At 43.3% G+C, this 27,526-nt stretch overlaps 1 protein-coding gene across 5 annotated transcripts in view; it reads right to left on the bottom strand.

The window, feature by feature from the left end:
- MAP2K5 (mitogen-activated protein kinase kinase 5) overlaps positions 1–27,526 on the bottom strand; it is a 230,155-nt gene that overhangs the window by 159,387 nt on the left and 43,242 nt on the right. For 3 of the 5 annotated variants that reach the window (XR_011559993.1, XM_070762759.1, XM_070762761.1), the window contains exon 8: positions 25,542–25,613. Coding sequence is in view for 4 of the 5 variants with exons in the window: in XM_070762759.1 (XP_070618860.1) it covers positions 25,542–25,613 (72 nt within the window). In the remaining variant the exon portion in view is untranslated. The remainder of the gene's footprint in view (positions 1–25,541; positions 25,614–27,526) is intronic. The other 2 variants (XM_070762760.1, XM_070762763.1) reach the window with 1 other exon arrangement.

Genomic DNA, 27,526 nt, shown 5'->3' with positions numbered 1-27,526 from the left:
AGAAAGATTAATAGCAATGCAGCTTTAGTGAATAGTTTGACAATTGGTAGAATACAATAGAATTCTTTATTTACTAAGTGTGATTTAACACACAAGGAATTTGTCACATTTAATGAATCTTCCTTTAAAAAATATTGCAGAGGAAAAAATGACTGGTCTTCACAAATGGAATTTTAGTGTTAAAAAATCAAGTAAATCCTTAAAAACATGGTAAGAAAAAGAATTTCAGAGCAAGAATTAACTTCCCTTGAGGGATTGCTGAGAAGCTGACGGCAGAGAGAGCAGAGTCATTACATCAGAGTAGGTAAAATGAACCCTCAACTATGAACAGTGGCAAAACATTTTGACTTTCAGATTAGCAGAACGATAACAAAACAGGCTGCTGAGAAGCTTCGTGCTTAACGTCTGTTGGCTTAATATGTCCTGCACCGGGCAGTTTGGCAACTTAATTAGCTTGTCAGGAAAGCCGATCTTTTCGTCCCCCTCCTCCCTCTCCGAAGGGGAGGGGTGGCCTCTTGTTTTCAAATGAATTAAAAGGAAAGACTTGATGATTTAATTATGATGCACGGCAAGTCATCCGTGGAAGTTTGGGTTAAATTTCCAGCCAGGAGCAGTACCTGGTTTGGTTTACAGAGCATTGACACTAGCAATTTAACATTTAATTATCATTGTGGAAGGGATTACAAAGCGGAGGCTGTGCCCGTGGGGCGCACAGCACCCCTGGATTCCGCAAGCAGCACCACGTGCTGGAAGAAGAAAGTAAATGGGCTTAGTCTAAGCCGCCACGACATTCACCGCTGTCTTGACCTTCTCCAGCGCATTACCCGTAAAGTGATTAATGGAATCTGAATGGGAACTTTGGTTACTCGGAAAGAAAACTGGACACCTTAGCAAGGCTTTAATTAACAGCAAATTCTTCCAGGTCGGCTGAGGCTCCTGCAGTAATTACCTGTCCCAATAAACTTGCTGGAAACACCTTCGGCCCTAACTGAAGAACCCGAAGTGGACATCGGCCACTTAAATGATGAACGTGCTCTCATGGTTCAACTACCCAGCCCAACCAAGCACTCCCTGGATTTTTCTGGTGCAGAAATCTCATGCCACTGGCTTCCTGCATTGGCTTCAAGAGCAGAATACAGAACAATAGAGTTGGAAGGGACCGTGGAGGTCTACTAGTCCACCCCCTAACTTCAGCGGGAGATTCTATACCATGGGTGTCATACTCGTGCAGTCATATGGCATTTTATTCATTCATTCATTCATTCATTCATTCATTCATTCATTCATTCATTCATTCAATTTTTATGCCGCCCTTCTCCTTAGACTCAGGGCGGCTTACAACATCTTAGCAATAGCACTTTTTAACAGAGCCAGCCTATTGCCCCCACAATCCGGGTCCTCATTTTACCCACCTCGGAAGGATGGAAGGCTGAGTCAACCTTGAGCCGGTGGTGAGATTTGAACCGTTGACCTACAGATCTACAGTCAGCTTCAGTGGCCTGCAGTACAGCACTCTACCTGCTGCGCTGGCTCTCTAGGAATCTCTAGGAATCTCCTGGGAGGAAACAGGGCCAGAAAAGGGGGGAGAAGCCTCCATGGGGCCTCTCTAGGAATTTCCTGGGAGGAAACATGGCTCTTTTGCAATGTGTCTTCCCTTCATGGAGCTGGGGTGGGTGTGGCCTGTGCATGATGCATCCGGGCCATGAGCTGCCAGTTTGACACCCCTGCCCTATGTCAATACTGGACAAATGGCTGTCCCGTCTCTTCCTAAAACTCTCTAGTGAAGGAGATGGCTGATGAGCCAGTTATGATGAGCCAGTTACACAGATACAAGGGATGAATGTGCTGCTTCCCATGGCAAAGTCAGTAGAACAAGAGTTTCGGAGCCTTGTTGATTGTAGCAACCAATGACCTGGAGCTGCATGGCTGATACAATTTTGGATGGTTTCTATGCTTGCAGTATTAATACAGCCCCTACTTGAGGGAGATGGGTGGTCTAGAAACATGAAATATAATAGTATGATAATATATTTATATTATTATATTTCATGTTTCTAGATGGCCTCAAGTAGGGGCTGTATGAATACTGCAAGCATAGAAGCCATCCAAAATTGAATCAGGCATGCAGCTCCAGGTCATAATATGATAATATATTATATTATACAGTATTATATTATATTATATTATTATTATTATTATTATTATTATTATTATTATTATTATTATTATTTCTTAGATTTGTATGCCGTCCCTCTCCGAAGACTCGGGGCGGCTCACAACAATAATAAAAAAACAATATTATAGCGAAACAAATCTAATATTAAAAAAGAAGCATATAAAACCCTATCATATTTAAAAACCAAACAACACATACATACCAAACATAAAATATAAAGAGCCTGGAGGAAAGGTGTCTCAACTCCCCCATGCCTGGCAGTATAGATGGGTCTTGAGTAGTTTACGAAAGACTACTATGTTATGTTATGTTATGTTATGTTATGTTATGCTATGCTATGTTATATCATATTATATATTGTAGTGTAATGTAATGTATAACATAATATGATATGATATGATTGATATGATATAATATATTATATCCTTAGTGAAACTCCTGAAAGCCAACCACCAAGTTCACACAGCACCAGGGACTTCACAATCTAAGCTACAGATGTGTTCTGTATACTCTGAGTTACAGGTATTTTCTTCTACTGAAATGTTAATACGATGAAAATATAATTTGTGACAACTACGGATGGATGAACCCAAGAATGTAAAACTCAGGAAAGGTGAACAGATCCTTCGAATGAATGTGGAGTATGAAATAAATCACTCCCACAAAAAAACAAAGCAGAGTTTCTTTGAAATTAGAATGGCATCTTCCAATCCCTGTTCCTGTGAATCTCATTCATTCATTTCATTGCTGATGGCCATCCATCTTACCACAAGGTAACTCTTGGTCTGGAATCAAGTAAAATGGGGAACTTTCCTATGTCCATAAAGTGTTTTGTGGATGGGACACCCAGGCATATAAGAGTACAGCTCAGTTTGGATTTTTAAACATTCCTTTCCTAGTACAAACCATGCTTAAGACAAACAATTTCCCCCATCAATAATAATCAATAATAATAAATTTATTGTCATTGTCAAAACAACGAATTGTCATTGGCAACGAAAGTCGTGTGATACCCAGAGACCAGTCCCACCATACATAAAATTAGAATAGGTAAGTTTAAAAATAGAATAAAAAAAATAGAATAAAATGTCCCACCCACTACAAATTTCCCACCCTAAACCACTCAACCATCTACATGACAAACCGAGTACAGTGATCCCCCGGGTATTGCGATCCCGATCATTGCGAAACGGCTATATGGCGATTTTTCAACCCGGAAGTAAAAACACCATCTGCGCATGCGCACCCTTTTTTTCTATGGGCACGCATGCGTAGATGGCGCCGGGCAGATCAGCTGCTGGGCGGCTTCCCTGGGTCTTCCCCCTCTTGCTGGCGGGAGGGCGAGCGGCGGGCATCAGCGAGGAGTTTCCCCACCGCCCACGCAAACTCCTTGCTGCCGCTCGCCCGCCCTTCGCCCGCCCACGCCATTCGCTCGCGCCGCTTCCCAGCTGAGTCCTGAAGCGAATTGGCTTCAGGACTCAGCTGGGAAGCGGCGCGAGCGAGCGGCGCGAGCAAACGGCTTGTCCGCCGCCTGCCTGCCCTTCGCCCGCCGCTCGCCGGCCCTTCGCCCGCCCACGCCGTTCGCTCGCGCCGCTTCCCAGCTGAGTCCTGAAGTGAATTGGCTTCAGGACTCAGCTGGGAAGCGGCACGAGCGAACGGCGTGGGTGGGCGAAGGGCGGGCGAGCGGCAGCGAGGAGTTTGCGTGGGCGGTGGGGAAACCCCAATCTTCGGCTCCTCGCTGCTGCTGCGGAAGTAAAAACACCATCTGCGAATGCGCAGATGGTGTTTTTACTTCCGCAGCGCTACTTCGCGAAAAACCGATCATTGCGAGGGGTCCTGGAACGGAACCCTCGCAATAATCGGGGGACCACTGTAATATTGTCCAACAGTTGATGGTGACCCTTTAGTTCGTTGTTAAGTGCGAGTATAGCTCTGGGATAAAAACTATTCAGGAAACGTGTGGTCCGAGTTCTAGTTGTTCTGTACTGTATCTTCTGCCAGAAGGCAACAGTTCAAAAAGATTGTAAGCAGGATGAGAAGAAAACAAGAGCACAGAATTCTCTTTACAAATGCTACCTATCGCGGTTTGTTATGCCAAGCTACTCTGCAAAGAAAAGAACAAGATGCAAAGAACAGCTTTAAACAGCATTGGAACAATTGGGTCAAATATTTTATTAAACTTGCCCACGTCTCCAAACGCTTGGCATCCTGGAGGGACCACTGTCCATTTGGCCTCCCTTGGAAAACTCAAAAGGTTTCTCCGCAGGGCCTTCCGACAAAGCAGTGTGCCCAGACGTGGTCAGAGAGCTATTTTGGGCATTGAACAGACAGACGGTGTGATCCAATGAATGCACACTTCATGTGAGCAACACCTGCCACGTTTCCCCTCCCCTCCCCTAAACCCTCCTAGGAAAGTTTCAACATGACATATCCACAAACACCACTGGAGAAACAGACAAGCTGCTGAAAGCCTTCGTTCTTCTATGGTTTCTACTGCAGACTCTGCACTTAAAGGCCAAGGATGTGGGCATGGGGTGAGGTATCATCAATATGCAGTTGTACATCTCCACCCCTTGTCCAGTCAGTGAAGCAGTGGAAGTGATGTGCCAGTGCCTAGAGGCTGTTGAGGTCTGGATGGGTGTCAACAGACTCAACCTCAACCCTGATAAGACGGAGTGGCTGTGGGTTTTGCCTCCCAAGGACAATTCCATCTGTCCGTCCATTACCCTGGGGGGGAATTATTGACCCCCCTCAGAGAGGGTCCGCAACTTGGCGTCCTCCTCGATCCACAGCTCACATTAGAGAAACATCTTTCAGCTGTGGCGAGGGGGGCGTTTGCCCAGGTTCGCCTGGTGCACCAGTTGCGGCCCTATTTGGACCGGAACTCACTGCTCACAGTCGCTCATGCCCTCATCACCTCGAGGCTCGACTACTGTAATGCTCTCTACATGGGGCTACCTTTGAAAAGTGTTCGGAAACTTCAGATCGTGCAGAATGCAGCTGCGAGAGCAATCATGGGCTTCCCCAAATATGCCCATGTCACACCAACACTCCGCAGTCTGCATTGGTTGCCGATCAGTTTCCGGTCACAATTCAAAGTGTTGGTTATGACCTATAAAGCCCTTCATGGCACCGGACCAGATTATCTCCGGGACCACCTTCTGCTGCACGAATCCCAGCGACCAGTTAGGTCCCACAGAGTGGGTCTTCTCCGGGTCCCGTCAACTAAACAATGCCGCTTGGCAGGACCCAGGGGAAGAGCCTTTTCTGTGGCGGCCCCGGCCCTCTGGAACCAACTCCCCCCAGAGATTAGAATTGCCCCCACCCTCCTTGCCTTTCATAAGCTACTTAAAACCCACCTCTGCCGCCAGGCATGGGGGAACTGAGATACTCTTTCCCCCTAGGCCGTTACAATTTTATGCATGGTATGTCTGTATGTCTGTTTGGTTTAATGGGTTTTTAATTGTTTTTAGTATTGGATTATTATTATTATATGATTTCTTATTGTTGCTGTTAGCCGCCCTGAGTCTTCGGAGAGGGGTGGCATACAAATCCAATAAATAAAAAAATAATAAAAACTGTGTTCAGTTCTGGTGACCTCACCTATAAAAAGATATTGACAAAATTGAAAGGGTCCAAAGACAGGCTACAAGAATGGTGGAAGGTCTTAAGCATAAAACCTATCAGGAAAGACTTCATGAACTCAATCTGTATAGTCTGGAGGACAGAAGGAAAAGGGGGGACATGATCGAAACATTTAAATATGTCAAAGGGTTAAATAAGGTTCAGGAGGGAAGTGTTTTTAATAGGAAAGTGAACACAAGAACAAGGGGGCACAATCTGAAGTTAGTTGAGGGAAAGATCAAAAGTAACATGAGAAAATATTATTTTACTGAAAGAGTAGTAGATGCTTGGAACAAACTTCCAGCAGACGTGGTTGGTCAATCCACAGTGACTGAATTTAAACATGCCTGGGGTAAACATAGATCCATCTTAAGATAAAATATAGGAAATGGTATAGGGGCAGACTAGATGGACCATGAAGTCTTTTTCTGCCGTCAATCTTCTATGTTCCTATGAATGAGGAAGGAAGGGAGGAAGAGAAAGAAGGAAGAGAAAGAAGGAAGGAAGGAAGGAAGGAAGGAAGGAAGGAAGGAAGGAAGGAAGGAAGGAAGAATCCACTGTAACTGAATTGAAACATACCTGGGATAAACATAGATCCATCTTAAGATAAAATATAGGAAATAGTATAGGGGCAGACGAGATGGACCGTGAAGTCTTTTTCTGCCGTCAATCTTCTATGTTTCTATGAATGAGGAAGGGAGGAAGGAAGGAAAGAAGAAAAGAAGAAAGAAAAAGGAGGAAGGAAGGAAGAATCCACTGTAACTGAATTTAAACATGCCTGGGATAAACATATATCCATCGTAAGATAAAAATACAGGAAATAGTATAAGGGCAGACTAGATGGACCAGGAGGTCTTTTTCTGCTATCAGTCTTCTATGTTTCTTAAATAGGAAATGGGTAGCTGTGGAGGCCTCTAACAAGCTAAGATCCCTCCAATCCTCTCCAGCATTTGTTCTGGACGCCAAACTATGGCGGGCAGCTGTTGCCTTGGCTCCACAAAACCTTCCTCCCCGAAAGCTCTCAGTGCTCAGAGACCCCTGAATCTGACAGACATGGAGCCCGGCCCTGCCAAGACCGAGCTCGCCAATCTCGTTCAAGAGATGTTCAGTCTCTCTAAACATTACACATTGTGCAAAGACAGGAGGGTCACCAGCTGTAGATGACCTGCAGCAAACCATAGCCAGACTCCGTTCCAGGCCTTCTCTGGGCAGATTGGGTCTCGCTCTCCGCTAATGGGCCCGAGTTTGAGAGTTTTAAACAGCAATATTTCCATGCGCCGAAACGGGGCCGTGTGAAAAGAAGAAGAGGTTTCCAGGAAAATTAGCACTTTGACAGTTGTTGCCTTCTGTAATAGGCGAGCCCATTAGCTGACTTGCTGGCTGTTAAAGCAGGACATTCGGAAGTGAGCAGCCCCATTGGACCTCGGCTCGTTCAAAGCCACAAGCGATGCCAACCTGCCTTCCCTCCGAAATTCCCACCACAGATGCTTGAATGATGACCACAAAACGATTCGTTATTAACTTGAAGGCGCCCTCTGGCCACAGGCTGTTTGCCTCTGAAATGGACTTTTCCAAGAATGCAAGAGCAGCCCACCCCCCCAACCCCCAGGCAAAGGGTGGAAAAATAAAAAGAAAGGTTCCTGACATGACAGACAGACCCATAATGGGGTGGGGTGGGAAGCAGTGGGGAGGAGGGAACTCCAAAAAGAGAAAGAGGGGTCCCAGCTTCTGTTTTCTGTGTCCTCGCTAAGGTGTTTTTAAAGCATAGAGTGGTGATGTAGGACCCTCATTTCTTATCAAAGAAATAGTGTCCTCTCCACAAACTACACACAGTTCTGCTTCTTAGCCAAACTTGACAAGAACGTAAGAATATAAGAACCTAAGAAGAGCCATGCTGAATCAGTCCAAAGCCCATCAAGTCCAGTATTCTGTGTCACACAGTGACACTGTACATGGGGATCTTGAGTAAAAAGAGAAGGCAAAACTCTCCCTTTTCCTTGACCCCCAACAAATGAGACCCAAGGGAATCCTGTCTGCCTCAACCAACATAGAGGCAGCACTTGGACATCTGTTTCAATGACCACCGATACACTTGGCATCCATGAATCTGTCTAATCCTGCCTTGAAGCTATCCAGGCTGACAGCTGTCACGACCTCTTCTGGAAGTGAATTCCATAAATTAACGACCATCTGGGTGAAGAAATATTTCCCTTGATTTGTCCTCACTTTCTTACCTAGGAGCTTTAGGGAGTGCCCCCTTTTCCTAGTATTGTGTGATAGAGAAAAGAATTTTTCTCTATCCACCTTTTCTATCACATGCATGATTTTATACACTTCGATCAAGTCACCCCTTAAACGCCGTCTTTCAAGGCTGAAGAGACCAAGGCGTTGCAACCTGGTTTCATAAGGGAGGTACTCCATTTCCTTGATCATTCTTGTTGCCCTTTTTTGCATCTTTTCCAGTTCCATTATATCCTTCTTGAGGTGCGGTGGCCAGAACTGTCCACAATACTCCAAGTGTGGTCTCACCATCGATTTGTGCAGAGGTTGCAGAATGTTTCTTGAGATGCCAAAGAGCTGGGTTAGCCACGGCAGAGTGGTTTTGCCATCTGAATTCAGCGTAGATCAAGGAGACATCCAACTGCCCCTGCTTAATCAACTGGGCAGATCAGGAGAAAGCCTTAAATCAAATTTCTTGTGGTGAATTTCTTGTGGTTGTCTTAGTTTTTGAATCCAGAACAACTTTTTGCTGAGTCTTCAGGAGGAGGAGTACAGAGTGCAACAAAACAAGTTTAATTTAAGAATCAACCAGTTTCTAATTAAACTGCCATAGGCAGCTGGTTGGATAAGTTTTAATCAGTTTCAGTCACCTATTGATTGGGATGCTGAAGCTTAAAAATTAAAAGTAAAAGTAAAAGATGATTTGGGAATTGCTGCATCTCAGAACAACAGTGCAGCCCTCGGTAAATAACTCCTCTTTTAACCATCAGCTAAATGAACACTTCAATACCGCAGCACAAAGTCTTCTGCAAAATTACTTTAACTAACAAGCAGAAATTTATCAGCTTCAGCCAAAATCAATGCCGAAATCAATTTGAACACTGGTTGTGTCTAAAGGGGCTCATTGGCAATTTACGGAAATTACACCATGTAAATGTCTGTGCTTTAATTGAACAGTTTCATCAACGAGGCCGTGATTGCTGTCCATTTATTTATTTTCTTTCACCGCAGCACTTCTTCAACAGAAGCGATGGGTTTTGTCAAGGCGAGGGGAGACACTTCGTCTTCATTTTATGCACTTTTGTGCGTATCTGGTTTTACGAGCTGGGCCACCAAAAGCTGGGGTCTGTGGAAACAAGGAAACTGCAACCCCTGGCAAGACTAGCTTTAACCTGTAACAATGGTCCCTGCAAATCCTGAGGGATGGTGGCCCATTAGGCCAAGAATCTCCAATCTTGGCAACTTTAAGCCTTGCTGGTTGGGGAATTCTGGGAGTTGAAGTTCGCCAGGCTTAAAGTTGCCAAGGTTGAAGACCCCTACGCTAGACAAACACGAGACAGCAGGAACAGAGAAAGGAAGAGAAAAAGATGGAGTTGGTGGCTTCCGGAAAAAAACAAAGATTGTTTGCAAGGTCAAATGAAGAAGGATGTAACAGAAGAGCTGCCTTGCGGAGCCCAAAGGCCCTTGAGCAATTATTATTTATTTAGCGTATGATAAGAACATGGCCAAGAGAAGCAAACATGTACACACAATCCAGATACAAAATACACTATATAAATATATCTTTGTATATACCGTGTTTCCCTAAAAATAAGACACTGTCTTATATTAATTTTTGCTCCAAAAGTTGTGCTACGTCTTATTTTCAGGGGGTGCCTTATATTTCTCAAATAAGACAAATTCACAGGCAGAAAACCTGACACCCCCAAAGAAAGTGTACCGTACGGTACACTGATTACGGTACGGTACCTGTCAGTATGGCACCCACACACACAAACGACAGCACTTATATGGTGCAACAGTATACTCCCGCTATTGCAGCTTCCGGACACCAGAGGAACTACAGTCTACGCACTGTAGTGGAGATTGTAATGGCGGCGAGACAGCAGCAGACTGTATCTGCTGTACTGGACGGTACAAAGCGATGGAAGGGGCCAGCAGGGGACGTCACATTATTACGGTACCGCTATGAACAGCCTTGAATGGTACTGTATGTTTTTCCACCGTATCGTATGTAAACTTGACTACGCCTTATTTTCGGGGGGTGCCTTATATTAGCAAATTCTGCAAAACCTCTGACATGCCTTACTTTCGGGGTATGTCTTATTTTTGGGGAAACAGGGTAGATACAATATACAAAATCTCAAGGGGGTGAGGGTACAGCAGTGGCTTCAAAACTAGATATATATTGAGCAATATCTAGCAGCAGTTGTCGCCTGAACCCACAAAAGAGAAGGCCAAAGTCTGTGTTCCTCTCCTTAAACAGAAAATGCCCCGTTGCTTAAAGACACATAAGAACCTAAGAAGAGTCCTGCTGAATCAGGCCAAAGCACATCGAGTCCAGCGTTCTGTGTCCCACAGTGGCCCACCGATTGTCCACGGGGATCTTGAGCAGAAAGAGAAGGCAAGACCCTCCCTTTCCCCTGACCCCCAACAAATGGTACTCAAAGGAAACTTGTCTGCCTCAAGCAACATAGGCACATGGACACCCCATCAATGAATTCTGTCCACGGTAGATGTCTAGGTCACACAAACATGCAAACTTTCTACTTGAAGACTGCAGCAAGAAGGTGATATCTTGGGCCATCTTCCCTATTTGGTTAGACTTGCCATGCCCAGTTTCTGCAACCATTATGTTTTATCCGGGGTGAAATGCTCCCTATTGCCTACCGTTGTCAGAGAGCTGGTAGTGATCGCAGCGTGAGGCTTCGCCCACTTGCATGCTGCCATTTGGGTCCTTTTACCCCCTGTGCATGCACAAAGCATTCCGCGCATGTGCAGAAGGTAAAAGAATTCGGTTCAGGTGGATGAAGCCTTGTACTGCAATCGCTATGGCTCTCTGATGATCGATAAATAAATAAATAAACAAACAAACAAACAAACAAACATCCATGTTTCACCCAGTCTATATGTGTACTTTTGATTTTTCTTGACTAAGTGTAAGATTTTACTTTTCTCTACATTGAATTTCATTTTTTTCGTTAGGGCCTAATCCCTGTCAAGATCCGTTTGGATCGTGAGCTTATCATCTAGGGCTGTGATGGCAAATCTATGCCACACGTGCCACAGGTAGCACATGGAGCCACATCGGAAGGCACACAAGACTTTACCCTGTGTCAGCTGATTTTGGCCTTGGGAAAGGCCGTTTCACCCTGAAGCCCCAGAGGCAAAAAAAAATGCCCAATGGACAAACCAGAAGTTCGGAGAAATGCATTTCTGATTTGCTGTTGTGCTGTTTTTTTGCACTCAAGAGCTTCAGGAAACTTCCCTGAACCTTCTGGAGAGCAAAAAACAGCACAACGGCAAACCGAACTTCCGGTTTGCCCACCTGCTAGCACACTCACACAGCACGCGAACCAAAAAAGGTTTGTTTGTTTGTTTGTTTGTTTGTTTGTTTATTAGATTTGTATGCCGCTCCTCTCCGTAGACTTTATTTACTTACTTACTTACTTACTTACTTACTTACTTACTTACTTACTTACTTACTTACTTATTTGATCTGTATGCCGCCCCTCTCCGTAGACTCAGGGCGGCTAACAACAGTAAAAAGACAATATGAACAAATCTAATATTAAAAGTAATGTAAAAAAACCCAATTTAAGAAACCAATCATACATACAGACATACCATGCATAGATTTTATAAGCCTAGGGGGAAGGGAATATCTCAGTTCCCCCATGCCTGATGACAGAGGTGGGTTTTAAGGAGCTTACGAAAGGCGAGGAGGGTGGGGGCAACTCTGATATCTGGGGGGAGTTGGTTCGAGAGGGTCAGGGCCGCCACAGAGAAGACTTTTCCCCTGGGTCCTGGGTCGACAGGACCCGGAGAAGGCCAACTCTGTGGGACCTAACTGGTCGCTAGGATTCGTGCGGCAGAAGGCGGTCCCGGAGATATTCTGGTCCGATGCCATGAAGGGCTTTATAGGTCATAACCAACACTTTGAATTGTGACCGGAAACCGATCGGCTACCAATGCAGACTGCGGAGTGTTGGTGTAACATGGGCATATTTAGGAAAGCCCATGATTGCTCTCGCAGCTGCATTCTGCACGATCTGAAGTTTCCAAACACTTTTCAAAGGTAGCCCCATGTAGAGAGCGTTACAGTAGTCGAGCCTCGAGGTGATGAGGGTATGAGTGACTGTGAGCAGTGACTCCCGGTCCAAATAGGGTTGCAACTGGTGCACCAGGCAGACCTGGGCTAACGCCCCCCTCGCCACAGCTGAAAGATGTTTCTCTAATGTGAGCTGTGGATCAAGGAGGACGCCCAAGTTACGGACCCTGTCTGAAAGGGTTGCCCCCCCCCCCAGGGTTATGGATGGACAGATGGGGTTGTCCTTGGGAGGCAAAACCCACAGCCACTCCATCTTATCAGGGTTGAGTTTGAGTCTGCTGACACCCATCCAGACCCTAACAGCCTCCAGACACCGGCACATCACTTCCACTGCTTCACTGACTGGACAAGGGGTGGAGATGTACAGCTGGGTATCATCTGCATATTGATGATACCTCACCCCATGCCCTTGGATGATCTCACCCATCACTGCCATCACTGATCCAGGGTGTTGGCTATTCCTGCCAGCTTTGCGTCATCTGCAGTTTTGCAGGTGTTGAGAATTATGAATTTTGATAATAGAATCCCAACCACCCTTGCAGAAAGCTTCAGAAAATACTTCTAGTGCTGAGAGCTCCATCGGATCACAAGGGCTAAGAGGTCATTTGTAGTTGTGTTCTGCTGAAGGTCTGAGACAGCTGGTGAGCTGCTGATGGAAAAGAGAAGGACCTGCTGGGTTGGATTTAGCATGGCAATTCTGAAATCTGGACCAAATGATCACTGTTAAAATGCTACGTGATTTTGCAGAGGAAAATATGCAGAAGAGTTTGTAAAATATGAGAAAATGCTAGGTGTTATTTACCACTGATAAGTTTCAAATGATACCAATAAGGTGTCTTTGTTATAAACAATGTAATGCTGTTTTTCCTCTGTACCAATTTTAAAGAGGGAAGACCGCTCTATCAATCACTGTTAAGATATTTCAAGGAACCCAAGAGCCATTTTTTTTGGGGGGGGGGGGAGATTGTAGAGCTGTGTAAATCACCCTTAGTTTAAAACTGTGGAAGAAAACAAATCTTAGTGCTGTGTTTGGCCTTTCCCATGAATTATTTTTCAAAAAAGCAATTTAAGTAAATACACCAGATGCCGCAGTCTACAAATACTTCCCAATATATCTACACAAGAGTCTGCACTTTCCATCATACCTGATTTTCAAAAATATCTGAAGGGTAGGAAAAAAAATTACAATACCTAGTTTAAATTAGGTGGCGTAATAAATCTGTAGCCTAACTATGCTGGCTTCACCCCTTAGAAAGAACTCAGCTGCAGTCAACTGCAATTTACAATCGGCAGACCATTTCTGGCAACTTACTGTAAGCAACGGTGGAAATTCAATCTCCCCTGTGCAGGATTCCAGGGGGAACTTCAGGGAAATAAATAGGGGAGGAAGAGGATGGCCAGCCGAAGGGTGGCTGGTCCAAAGGTGCTGAAGGCATGGAGGCTGGATGCCCAGTGATGTGGTTGCCTCCACAAGCCAGCTGTATGTCCATCTATTGCCCCAGCAGGGATACACTCTTTATATTCTAAGATTTTTATTAATACAGTATTGCTTTTTCATTGCTTATTGACCCCTATCACAATAATTAAGTGTCGTACCACATGATTCTTGACAAATGTATATTTTCTTTTATGTACGCTGAGAGCATATGCACCAAGACAAATTCCTTGTGCGTCCAATCACACTTGGCCAATAAAATTCTATTCTGTTCTATTCTTTATTGAACTCTTCAGGTTTAGGGAGAGGAAAAATGTAATTTTGAGATGACCGTGTACTCTTTTTTCAAAATTAAAAACAAACTTTATTTATAATAAACAAAACACAAACAACAAAACACAATCATATTTTCTTTCGCTTGTTCAGTTTCCCTTTTGTAATTTAATAAGTAACAATACAATTTTTAAATCAATTTCTCCTGCAGGCCCAGTAGTATTTTGCCCAGTACTACTTTTGTTTCAATACCCCCCTCTCTCTTGAGATGATTGTGTACTTGAGTATAAGAGAAAAGAGGTTATTAGTCTTCTCCAGCAAGAACCATTTTGCAACAGAAATGTAGCAGAAAAATACATGAAATGTGAATTAACCGCAATGTTAATGAAGAAGTACATAAATTATTAAAATATATAATTTAAAGAGACCCTAGTTTTTGTCACTATTCTTTTATGGTCAAGCACATGATCCTCTCAAAATTATATTTTGTTTCTCTCCTTAAACCTGAGGAATTTAATAAAGGACCTTTATCTCTGCTGGTGGAGTAGTTCAGCCTCTCCAAAACAGTCGGGATTTCTTGTCTACCTCCAAGGTGGCATCACAGCGCCCAGGGCAAAACACTTGAAGCTCCTGTGGTGTTTAGTGGCTGCCAAAAGATTGACTTCTGGCAAGATGAGTCTTGAAAGGCTCTGGGGAAAGAGGAAACCTTCTCAGAGGCTGGTGCCCCCTCTCCTTGGTTCTTCCCTAGCTACTCGCTTCAAAAAGCATCCCATCCCTTACCGTGTTTCCCCGAAAATAAGACACTGTCTTATACTAATTTTCGCTCCAAAAGTTGTGCTACGTCTTATTTTCGGGGGGTGCCTTATATTTCTCAAATAAGACAAATTCACAGGCAGAAAAGCTGACACCCCCAAAGAAAGTGTACCGTGCGGTACACTGATTACGGTACGGTACCTGTCAGTATGGCACCCACACACACAAACGACAGCATTTATATGGTACAACAGTGTACTCCCGCTATTGCAGCTTCCGGCCACCAGAGGAACTACAGTCACTGTAGTGGAGACTGTAATGGTGGTGAAACAGCAGCAGACTGTGTCTGCTGTACTGGACGGTACAAAGCGATGGAAGGGGCCAGCAGGGGACGCCACATTATTACGGTACCGCTATGAACAGCTTTGAATGGTACCGTATGTTTTTCCACCATACCGTATGCCTTATTTTCGGGGGGTGCCTTATATTAGCAAATTCTGCAAAACCTCTGACATGCCTTACTTTCGGGGTACGTCTTATTTTTGGGGAAACAGGGTAGTTAAGAAAATGCAAGAAATAAGCTAAACGCAAAGCTGAAAGCTATAAACCACCTTTTCTTTAAACAAACAATCAGAAACACCCCCCCAAAAAATGGATTCAGCAAGTTCTTCTTAGAAATATTGCTATAGAAATACTCGTATTGATTTTTTTTTTCTCTTTTACTCAACTCAATTGACTGAAAAGTTGTTTGTATAGCAATATTGGCCCAGGCAATCCACTGGAACAATTTGGCTGCACAGAGTAATCAAGGGCATTTCTGGAGTATAATTATACTGTCATAAAAACGAAGCCAAGATCACCTTCCCTTTGAGCAATAAACCTACAGCGGCAGTAAAACCATAAGAGAGAGACACAGACATCCAGGCCTCCATGATAGGGTGTCTTCTGAAGACCCCAACCCCTCCTCACACTACCTGCTCTTCCCTTAAGCTATGGTGAGCACGGAAGTGATCAATACCTCAATCTCCATAAACTATTTCAATAATAGTTAGTTCACCTGGAAACAGAAACTGAATGTTTCTGCTCACCGACCTGAGACTGGCTCCTTGTTGGCTGAACGCGGGTAATATTTCATTGCCATAATGGATACGACTCAGCGCAGGGTTTTAGCAGGAGGCAGGCAAACATACATTCTTCAGTTTATTTATTTATTTATTTTTATTTATTTATTTATTTTGTCCAATACACAATGAGGGTTTTAGTGGGTATATATCTATATACACATAGTAAAATACATGATGAAGGTTATAGAGGAGATACTCATAGTAAAATATATCTATGAAAGAATAGAAAAGAAGATATAGTAATAGAACATATCAATGAAAGAATAGAAGAAAAGATATAGGAATAGAAGAAAGGTATAGGAGATATAGGAGAGCAAATAGGACAGGGAACGGAAGGCACTCTAGTGCACTTGTACTCACCCCTTACTGACCTCTTAGGAATCTGGATAGGTCAACCGTAGATAATCTAAGGGTAAAGTGTTGGGGGTTTGGGGATGACACTATGGAGTCCGGTAATGAGTTCCACGCTTCGACAACTCGATTACTGAAGTCATATTTTTTACAGTCAAGTTTGGAGCGGTTAATATTAAGTTTAAATCTGTTGTGTGTTCTTGTGTTGTTGTGGTTGAAGCTGAAGTAGTCGCCGACAGGCAGGACGTTGCAGCATATGATCTTGTGGGCAATACTTTGATCTTGTTTAAGGCGTCTTAGTTCTAAACTTTCTAGGCCCAGGATTGAAAGTCTTGTCTCATAGGTATTCTATTTCGAGTGGAAGAGTGAAGGGCTCTTCTGGTGAAGTATCTTTGGACATTTTCAAGGGTGTTAATGTCTGAGATGCGATATGGGTTCCAAACAGATGAGCTGTATTCGAGGATGGGTCTGGCAAAAGTTTTGTAAGTTCTGGTAAGTAGTGTGAGATTGCCAGAGCAGAAGCTACGTAGGATTAGGTTTACAACTCTTGTAGCCTTCTTGGCTATATTGTTGCAGTGGGCTTTGGCACTTAAATCTTTTGTTATTAGTATACCAAGGTCTTTAACCGAGTTACAAATCAATACACGCTACACACCTTTCCAAAAAAAGAGAGAAAGGAATGTGGGATGCTGGTGGTCAAAAAATACAAAACAGGTCACCAGGAGTAGTTATAATTAATTTATTTGACAAAAGAATCAGCTATTCCCTCCAGAGAAGGACTCACAGCTGCAGCGGCTGCTAACCAAACCCAACCCAAGCTGCCTGTAAGCAAAGCTTCAGTTCAGCTTTGCCTGCAACAGAGATGGGCTCTCATAGAAACATAGAAGACTGACGGCAGAAAAAGACCTCATGGTCCATCTAGTCTGCCCTTATACTATTTCCTGTATTTTTATCTTAGGATGGATATATGTTTATCCCAGGCATGTTTAAATTCAGTTCCTGTGGATTTACCAACCACGTCTGCTGGAAGTTTGTTCCAAGGATCTACTACTCTTTCAGTAAAATAATATTTTCTCATGTTGCTTTTGATCATTCCCCCAACTAACTTCAGATTGTGTCCCCTTGTTCTTGTGTTCACTTTCCTATTAAAAACACTTCCTTCCTGAACCTTATTTAACCCTTTAACATATTTAAATGTTTCAATCATGTCCCCCCTTTTTCTTCTGTCCTCCAGACTATACAGATTGAGTTCATTAAGGCTTTCCTGATACGTTTTATGCTTAAGATCTTCCACAATTCTTGTAGCCCATCTTTGGACCCGTTCAATTTTGCCAATATCTTTTTATGGGTGAGGTCTCCAGAACTGAACACAGTATTCCAAATGTGGTCTCACCAGTGCTCTATATAAGGGGATCACAATCTCCCTCTTCCTGCTTGTTATACCTCTAGCTATACAGCCAAGCATCCTACTTGCTTTTCCTACTGCCCGACCACACTGCTCACTCATTTTGAGACTGTCAGAAATCACTATCCCTAAAGCCTTCTCTTCTGAAGTTTTTGCTAACACAGAACTGCAGGATCAGTAAAGGAGATAAATAAATTCTCCAGTAAAGGAGAATATGATAAAATGGAGTCAGAACTTTGGATATAGTATTAACTTGGATGAATGGCAACAGGCACGGGAAAGAAATGAAAAGTTGACATTAGTCACATCATATAAAGAAAATTGGTTTAAAATATTTTATAGATGCCATGTAACATCTGTGCAATTAGCCAAAATAGACAAGAAGTTTACACCCAAATGTTGGAAGTGCAAGGTAGAACTTGGCTCTTATTATCATTTATGGTGGAAGTGTGAAAAAGCAAAAAATATCTGGGAAAAATTTAAAAGCTGTTTGGAAAAAATCCTAGGAAATAAAATAGAAAAAAAAACCCAGAATGTTTCTTATTGGGAATATTACGTCAAAAATTCGAAAAGAGTCAGATATAGCTGATCCTGCACATAACAATGACGGCAAGATTAATATTTGCACAACCCTGGAAAAATGAAAATGTGCAATCTGAGGAGGATATAATAGAGAAAATAATAGCATGTGCAGAGATGGATAAACTAACACTGGAAATAAAAAATAAGGAAGAGTCGGAATTCTATAAATGTTGGGGTATGTTCTATTGCTGGCTGGAAAAAAGGATAAAATAACAAACGTACAAACGTACATTTAATTAATAACAAAAGAGAGAGCTATATGGGAAAATAGATATAAGATTAGTTATATAAAGTATGATTACTGTATGTAAAAATAGGTGTTTAATAGAATCTGAGCACAGTAAGAATTGTTATACAGATTTGCTATACATATGTCCAATGTTTTTAAATGTTTTGGTTTGGTTTTGTGTGTTATATGTACATATGTTTATAAATAAAACTAGGTAACGTCATCATTCTTACTTACTTACTTCTTTCCTTCCTTCCTTCCCTCCTCCCTCCCTTCCTTCCCTTCTCTCCCTCCCTCCCTTCTTTCTTCTTGGTGCTCTCTGAGCTTGGTGGTTTTCTTGCAGATGTTTCATTACCTTTACATTTCATTACATTTCATTACATTTCATCAGTGCTAATCATGAAATCTTTTTTTAAAAAAAATAATTTTGATTATAAAGAAGAAAACAAACAAACAAACATAACATATAAGACATAACAAAACATTTAAATGAGCATTTCCAAAATGTAAACTGTAGGTGGTACACATCACAAAAGTAAAAACTTAATGCTATGACTATAGAAAGTGATTTTCATGGATAGATCGAGTTGATATATATTAATTTATCACTAAGTAGGGATAACATATATAAGTTGAGATTAACATAATTTACATTTTCATTCTTATTTTGCGTATATTTGGAACTTATATAGTCAAATTTAAACTCTATAGAATTGTAATGATACCATCCAAAGATCTTTACTATTGATTTGTCAACTATATTGTTGACCCGCTAAGTTGTGACTTTAAAAATTAAGTTCAGATTATTTCTAGCCGTTTTAGTTTATAATTTCCTAAAAGTTTTTGGATAGCCATCTATTGATAGGTTCGCAGTTTCTCTTGTGTATAATATTTCAGATTTGTCTCTTTTGGAATATTTCTAAGAAAAGTGAAAGAGAACTTGTCAGTTTTAATTAATTTTTATTTGGAATATTTGTAATGTTTCAGCCAATTATACCAATTATATCGTAAAATCTTAATACATTAAAATTAACAGAGGTTGGCGCAGTGGTTAGAATGCAGTACTGCAGACTAATTCTGCTGACTGCAGACTGTCAGCAGTTTGGCAGTTCGATTCTGACCGGCTCAAGGTTGACTCAGCTTTCATCCTTCCGAGGTCGGTAAAATGAAGACCCAGATTGTTGGAGGTAATAAGCTGACCCTATAAACTGCTTAGCGCGGGTTGTAAAGGACTGTGAAGCGGTATATAAATCTACGTGCTATTGCTATTTATGTAGAGCAGTGATTTGGGAAATTGGCTAAGAGAGTTTGTGGCACAACAGGAAGGATGTGCCTGTATCTTTGAATGGGAACGAAGCTGGGAGACCAGTGAATAGATCTCTTGTTGTACATATTCCTGATCAATTGGAGGATGATGAAGATATTGAGGATTCGGATTCAGATAGCGTTTATGAAGTAGTGGGGGGGGCGGGGTTACAGGTAGTAGAACAGATGGGAGGCCAGCCACAGAATGGGGCTATGAGTTCAGGATCTAGTGAGGGAGAATCAGACGCTTGCTGAGTTAATCCTAAATTCAGAAGGATTCAGAAACGTAGAGAGCAAAGGTCTGGAAGAAGATATTAAGGAGAGGAATGGGTTAAATATTGTAGTGAGGTATTTGGCACATCAGGGGGCTAATGGAGAAGAAGGGTGGAGTTTCAACGTTGCTGAAAAGAAATATGGAGGTGTTTTCGCCACGCTAAAGTAAGCCAAAGTATTTTGTATTGTATTTAGTCAGTGCTGCTGCTTTTTTTAAAGCTATGTAGTTAGGAAATAAATCTTGTCTAAGTGAAGCAGGAAAAGGAATGTGAGAAATGCGGCTAAGAGAGAGATAACGGACCGAGTGATGTTTGGAATGTGTTGAAGTACAGGAGAGCAGAGAAATAAACGGAGTTGCTTTATTCATGAAATGATGCATTTAATGAGAGTTATTTGTAATTACAGTGATACCTTGTCTTACAAACTTAATTGGTTCCGGGACGAGGTTCTTAAGATGAAAAGTTTGTAAGACGAAACAATGTTTCCCATAGGAATCAATGAAAAAGCGATTAATGCGTGCAAGCCCAAAATTCAACCCTTTTGGCAGCCAAAGCGCCCGTTTTTGCACTGCTAGGATTCCCCTGAGGCTCCCCTCCATGGGAAACCTCACCTCCGAACTTCTGTGTTTTTGTGATGCTGCAGGGGAATCCCAGCAGGGGAATCCCAGCATCACAAAAACAAGCATTTCGCTGGCAACGGAAGTCCGGAGGTGGGGTTTCCCAGCGAAGAGAGCATCAGTGAAATTGCAGCATCACAAAAACACCGAAGTCCTCAAAACCCCACCTCCGGACCTCTGTGTTTTTGCGATGCTGTGATTTCACTGAGGCTCCCCTCGCTGGGAAACCCCACCTCTGGACTTCCGTTGCCAGGGAAGCACTCATTTTTGCGATACTGGGATTCCCCTGCTGGGATTCCCCTGCAGCATCACAAAAACACGGAAGTCCAGAGGTGGGGTTTCCCATGGAGGGGAGCCTCAGGGGAATCCCAGCAGCGCAAAAACGGGTGCTTCGTGGTGGCAGTGGGTTTGTAAGGTGAAAATAGTTTGTAAGAAGAGGCAAAAAAATCTTAAACCCCGGGTTTGTATCTTGAAAAGTTTGTATGACGAGGCGTTTGTAAGACGAGGTATCACTGTACTAAACTTCTACCAGAAACCAGAACATCTCTTACTTTCAAAACCTGTGAATAGCCACAGAATAATTTCCCTATCCTGAAAGGATCTGTGACATTACCCCAAATTCCTCTCTTTCCTCTATGGAAAGATTCTCCCACCTGCCAATCAGGGCAAATTCATTTGGAGGGAGTGGACCCAGCCATTTCAATTGAAAAGCTGGAAATTCAGGTCCTTACTGGCTAACTGGAGAAATGCCCTGTCGGAACGAGACAGCTCCCGGAAAGAAAAATAGTGTGTAGTTACATGAAGTTTATCAACTGCTTTTAGCATCTAATTGGAATAAAGGCAGCTGCTTACATTCCATTGCCACAGCTGAATCAGATAATCCATAACAACTTCATTATGAACAAACTTCCCGGGATATTCATTTACTTGCATTAATGGCAGGATTCTCAAAAGGCTCTCGCAATTCCCATAATGGTAAAGGAAGCTCGTGGAGATCCACCACAATTAGTCTTTGTCATCCAATTCCAAGGAAGCTGTCAATACAGCGAAACGTTGCCCGGCTTTGCTAATGGCCTGGGCGAAGGTGAACAAGCCGAAATTAAATCTGGACAAGACAAAGGGGCTGTTTCTTAGTCAATGAGAAATCAGGATCAGAAAGCAGGAATGAAACGGCTCCTAAGCTTTGAAACTTGTGAGCATCCTTGGATCCAGCCATGTTCACAAGGCCACAGTGGCAGGCAACATATTTGTACATTACGGTTCATATGTCACCTATTGACCCACATCAGATACCTGTACAATGAGAACAGGGCCCCCCCAAGGCTGTGCACTCTCTCCACTTCTCTTCTCTCTATACACCAAGGACTGCGTCTCAAACAATCAATCTGTTAAACTACTGAAGTTCGCAGATGACACAACAGTGGTCGAATTCATTCAAGACAACAAGGCACTGGACCAGATTATCTCAGGGACCGCCTTCTGCTGCACGAATCCCAGTGACTAGTTAGGTCCCACAGAGTGGGTCTTCTCCGGGTCCTGTCAACTAAACAATGTCGCTTGGCGGGACCCAGGGGAAGAGCCTTCTCTGTGGCGGCCCCGGCCCTCTGGAACCAACTCCCCCCAGAGATTAGAATTGCCCCCACCCTCCTTGCCTTTCGTAAGCTGCTTAAAACCCACCTCTGCCGCCAGGCATGGGGGAATTGAGATATTCTTTCCCCTAGGCCTCTACAATTTTATGCATGGTATATCTGTATGTATGTTTGGTTTTTATAATAATGGGTTTTTAACTGTTTTTAGTATTGGATTATTATTATATGCTGTTTTATTACTGTTGTTAGCCGCCCCGAGTGTGCGGAGAGGGGCGGCATATAAATCCAATAAATGAATAAATGAATAGATAGACAGATAGATAGATAGATAGATAGATAGATAGATAGATAGATAGATAGATAGATAGATAAATAAAAACCAATGAAACCGCATACAGATAGGAGGTTGAACAACTAACTTCATGGTGTGACTGGAACAGTCTGGAACTGTACACACTCAAAACCGTAGTAATTGTGGTAGGCGTAAGGAGAAACCGTCCATCCCACCTCTTATAATACTAGGCAATACAGTATCAACAGTAGAGACCTTCAAATTTCTAGGTTCTATCATATCTCAAGACCTAAAATGGTCACCTAACATCAAAAACATCATCAAAAAAGCCCAACAAAGAATGTTCTTTCTGCACCAACTCAGGAAGCTCAAACTGCCCAAGGAGCTGCTGATACAGTTCTACAGAGGAATCATTGAGTCTGCCATCTGCACCTCTATAACTCTCTGGTTCGGTTCTGCTTCCCAACAAGACCGACAGAGACCTCAGAGGATAATCAGAACTGCAGAAAAAAACAATTACTGCCAACTTGCCTTCCCTTGAGGACCTGTATACTGCATGAGTCAAAAAGAGGGCTGTAAAAATATTTACAGACACCTCACATCCTGGACACAAGCTGTTTCAACCCATACCCTCAAAACGAGGCTATAGGGTACTGCACAACAGAACAAATAGACACAAGAACAGTTTTGCCCTGAACGCCATCACTCTGCTAAACAAATAATTCCCTCACCACTGTCGAACTATTCACTAAGGCTGCATTACTATTACTATTAGTCTTCTCATCGTTCCTATCACCCATCTCCTCCTACTGATGACTGTAACTTGTTGCTTGTATCCTTACCATTTATATTAATATTGTTTCCTGATTGCTTATTTGTACCCTATGACAATCATTAAGTTTGTACTTCATGATTCTTGACAAGTGTATCTTTTATTTTATGTGCGCTGAGAGCATATGCCATACCCAGCTGTACATCTCCACCCCATGTCCAGTCAGCGAAGCAGTGGAAGTGATGTGCCGGTGCCTGGAGGCTGTTGGGGTCTGGATGGGTGTCAACAGACTCAAACTCAACCCAGACAAGATGGAGTGGCTGTAGGTTTTGCCTCCCAGGGACAATTCCATCTGTCCGTCCATCACCCTGGGGGGGGAATCATTGACCCCCCTCAGAGAGGGTCTGCAACTTGGGCGTCCTCCTCGATCCACAGCTCACATTAGAGAAACATCTTTCAGCTGTGGCGAGGGGGGCATTTGCCCAGGTTCATCTGGTGCACCAGTTGTGGCCCTATTTGGACCGGGAGTCACTGCTCAGTCACTCATGCCCTCATCACCTTGAGGCTCGACTACTGTAATGCTCTCTACATGGGGCTACCTTTGAAAAGTGTTCAGAAACTTCAGATCGTGCAGAATGCAGCTGCGAGAGCAATCACGGGCTTTCCCAAATATGCCCATGTTACACCAACACTCCGCAGTCTGTATTGGTTGCCGATCAGTTTCGGGTCACAATTCAAAGTGTTGGTTATCACCTATAAAGCCCTTCATGGCACCGGACCAGATTATCTCCGGGACCGCCTTCTGCTGCACGAATCCCAGCAACCAGTTAGGTCCCACAGAGTGGGCCTTCCCTGGGTCCCGTCAACTAAACAATGTCGTTTGGCGGGACACAGGGGAAGAGCCTTCTCTGTGGCAGCCCTGGCCCTCTGGAACCAACTCCCCCCAGAGATTAGAATTGCCCCCACCCTCCTTGCCTTTCGTAAGCTTTTTAAAACCCACCTCTATTGCCAGGCATGGGGGAACTGAGATATTCTTCCCCCCCTAAGCCTTTACAATTTTATGCATGGTATGTTTGTATGTATGTTTGATTTTATAATAAGGTTTTTTTAGTTGTTTAGTATTGGATTGTTATATGCTGTTTTTATTACTGTTGTTAGCCACCCCGAGTCTACGTAGAGGGGCAGCATACAAATCCAATGAATGAATGAATGAATGAATGAATGAATGAATGAATGAATGAATGAATGAATGAATGAATGAATGAATGAATAAAAATAAAATAATAATAATAATAATAATAATAATAATAATAATAATAATAATAATATGCACCAAAGACAAGTTTCTTGTGTGTCCAATCACACTTGGCCAATAAAAAATTCTATTCTATTCTATTCTATTCTATTCTATTCCATTCCATTCATGAATCAATCAGACTAACTAGGGTTGCCTATGCTTTTGTCCTATCTTATTAGACTATTCCAATGTGTGTCATCTGTGGCTACTCTTGAATATCTAGAAACTTAAAGGAGAAGGAGGATATTTGCCAAGCTTGTGTAATGTCCACAAAACAGAAATGGCTTAGAGTTAATAAGTGTCAATCCAATGTGGCTGAAATGAGTCCCGGCCATCCACTGCATAAGAACACAGGGCGGAGTGCTAATAAAGTAATGCTGGACTAACCCAATTATTCATCTACCTCAATAGTTCATCTACCAATAAAAACAAAGTGAACAGCTATAATTATGCTATCATGTTGGCATGCACTCTTAAGCACAAATTGTGGCACATCAAAACAGCGTTGTCTTTTCCTGGTATCAGACACAGAATGATTATTCATGTTTGCACATAATCTTTGCTAACAGGCATTGCAATTATTTCTGGCAAAGCTGCCAAAGATGGATTGCACCTTGCAGGCCTATTATCGCATTTTTCATACAGTATTGTCGCTTAGAAGGTATTTCAACTTTCTGAACATACAGCACCACAATCTTTGCTGGTTGCGAGAGAGCCTGTAAGCCTGTTACAAATTTCAGCCTAAATGTGAACAAAACATCCTAGAAAAAGAGTATTCCATCTTCTTCATTTAAAACAAAAAGTTTGACAATTTGGAAACAGCATTTTTAGTCCACCATGGCATTTTTTTCTTTGATCCTGCACTAAGATTTATCTAAGATACTGTCAACCAAAAAGGGTGCGCGAAAAGCTACTTTTCTAGAGATAATTTGGTTATGAAGGCAGCTCCAGCAAACATTAAAGATCATCACCATTTCACAGAGGGATGAAAAAAGGTGAGCAACTTTGCCAGAAATAATTGTGGCATAATTATGGGGAAAGGAAAATGGTCCCTGCCTTTTCTTTTCCCCAAAGTTGGAGGGAAGGGGGAAAGAGGGGGGAGAGGCTCACTCACTTGTAAACGGTTCCTCCGTTGCCGTGCCCAAGGATGTCTCGATACCGTATGTCTTGTTCATTCATCTCCACCAGGAAGAAAGAAAAACAAGAGAGATGTCAGGCTGGGGGTGCAAGTGTCAAGGAGAAGCCACTCTCGGCCATAAACAACCCGCCGTCTGGGTCATTTCAAGTTCAGCTGCAAGAACAAGGAGATCAATACAACATTTGCTGTCCAATTTATAAAAGACAATACCAGGGGACAAAGTGATGGAAAGTTTAATGACAATTTGTTTGCCTGGGTCATTTCATTAAAGTTTGATAAAAGGTGTCAAAATGGAATGATAACATAGCTCAAGAGGAGCGGGGCAGCGACCTGGAGGGGAGCGGGAGGTCTCTGGAGCTCGAAGCATCACCACAGGGCCTGGGGTCAGTAGGGGACCGGACAGTCCCCCAGCCAATGCCCTGACCTGGAAGCAGCCACAGATGACCTCCTGAATCCTGACGGGTTTCGCTCTAAAGTAGGGGTGTCAAACTCGAGGCCCGTGGGGTGCTTAGATATGGCCAGTGGGGCTAGCACAGAAACAACGAAGGACTGGTCCACAGCGCCTCTGCCAGGGAAATCCATTTTCTCTGGCACAGAGCTTGGGCTACCACAGGCACCCCCATCATTATTATTATTATTTTATTATTATTTATTAGATTTGTATGCCGCCCCTCTCTGAAGACTCGGGGCGGCTCACAACAGCAATAAAAACAATATAGCAGTGGAACAAATCTAATATTAAAAACATACAAAACCCTATCATTATTTAAAAAATCAAACAGCAACATTCATACCAAACATAAAACAAAGGATAAAAAAGCCTGGGGGAAAGGTGTCTCAACTCCCCCATGCCTGGTGCTATAAGTGAGTCTTAAGTAGTTTACGGAAGACAGGAAGGGTGGGGGAAGTTTTAATCTCCGGGGGGAGTTGGTTCCAGAGGGCCGGGCCCCCCACAGAGAAGGCTCTTCCCCTGGGGCCCGCCAAACGACATTGTTTAGTCGACAGGACCCGGAGAAGGCCAACTCTGTGGGACCTTATCGGTCGCTGGGATTCGTGCAGTAGCAGGCAGTTCCGGAGGTAATCTGGTCCAATGCCATATAGGGCTTTAAAGGTCATGACCAACACTTTGAATTGTGACCGGAAACTGATCAGCAACCAATGGAGGCCATGGAGTGTTGTGGTAACGTGGGCAAATCTGGGAAGCCCCACGATGGCTCTCGCAGCCGCATTCTGCACCATCTGAAGTTTCCGAACACTTTTCAAAGGTAGCCCCATGTAGAGAGTGTCGCAGTAATCGAACCTCGAGGTGATGAGGGCATGAGCGACTCTGAGCAATGACTCCCTGTCCAAATAGGGCCGCAACTGGTGCACCAGGCGAACCTGGGCAAACGCCCTCCTCGCCACAGCCGAAAGATGATGATCATGAGTGCCAACCCTGGCCACGCACCCCCTTTCTTCACCGGTCAAACACAAAACTCCTGATTCAGCCCTCGAGACCGACACCCCTGCTCTGAAGCTAGAGGAGAGCCACGCTGCTCAAATGGCCAGGGAGGATGGATGACTCACCTGGCTCAACACACCTCACCGAAGTGACACCCCCACTCACTTGGCAGGTAAGCACCCAATTCTCAATTCACACGCTCTCGTGTTGTGCATCCACCTTCCTTCCCCACACGCAAAGTCCAGCAGAGAAGCCACCAGCCCAATTACACCGATACAACATCCCGAAGGTCAAAATTTAGCACCTTGGATTATGTTCAGGAGGTTACAAGGGGTCAATTTGGCAATCAGCTCTGGGCGAATGTAAAGGGGTAAAGCCACTTCATGAAAAACCAGACTCTCCGCCATGAATTTTCCGGAGTAAAAAAAGCTTTTGCAGAAATGTGATGTGAGAAACAAATCATGTGCCAGAGCAACAATGATGAAAATAATTTACTGGGAGGCTATAAAAAGGCTCATCT

The sequence above is a fragment of the Erythrolamprus reginae genome, chromosome 10, assembly GCF_031021105.1.
Source record: "Erythrolamprus reginae isolate rEryReg1 chromosome 10, rEryReg1.hap1, whole genome shotgun sequence".
Classification (NCBI taxonomy): domain Eukaryota; kingdom Metazoa; phylum Chordata; class Lepidosauria; order Squamata; family Dipsadidae; genus Erythrolamprus; species Erythrolamprus reginae.
Note: the sequence above shows the minus strand (reverse complement) of the source record. Positions and strands in the feature narration are given on the sequence as shown.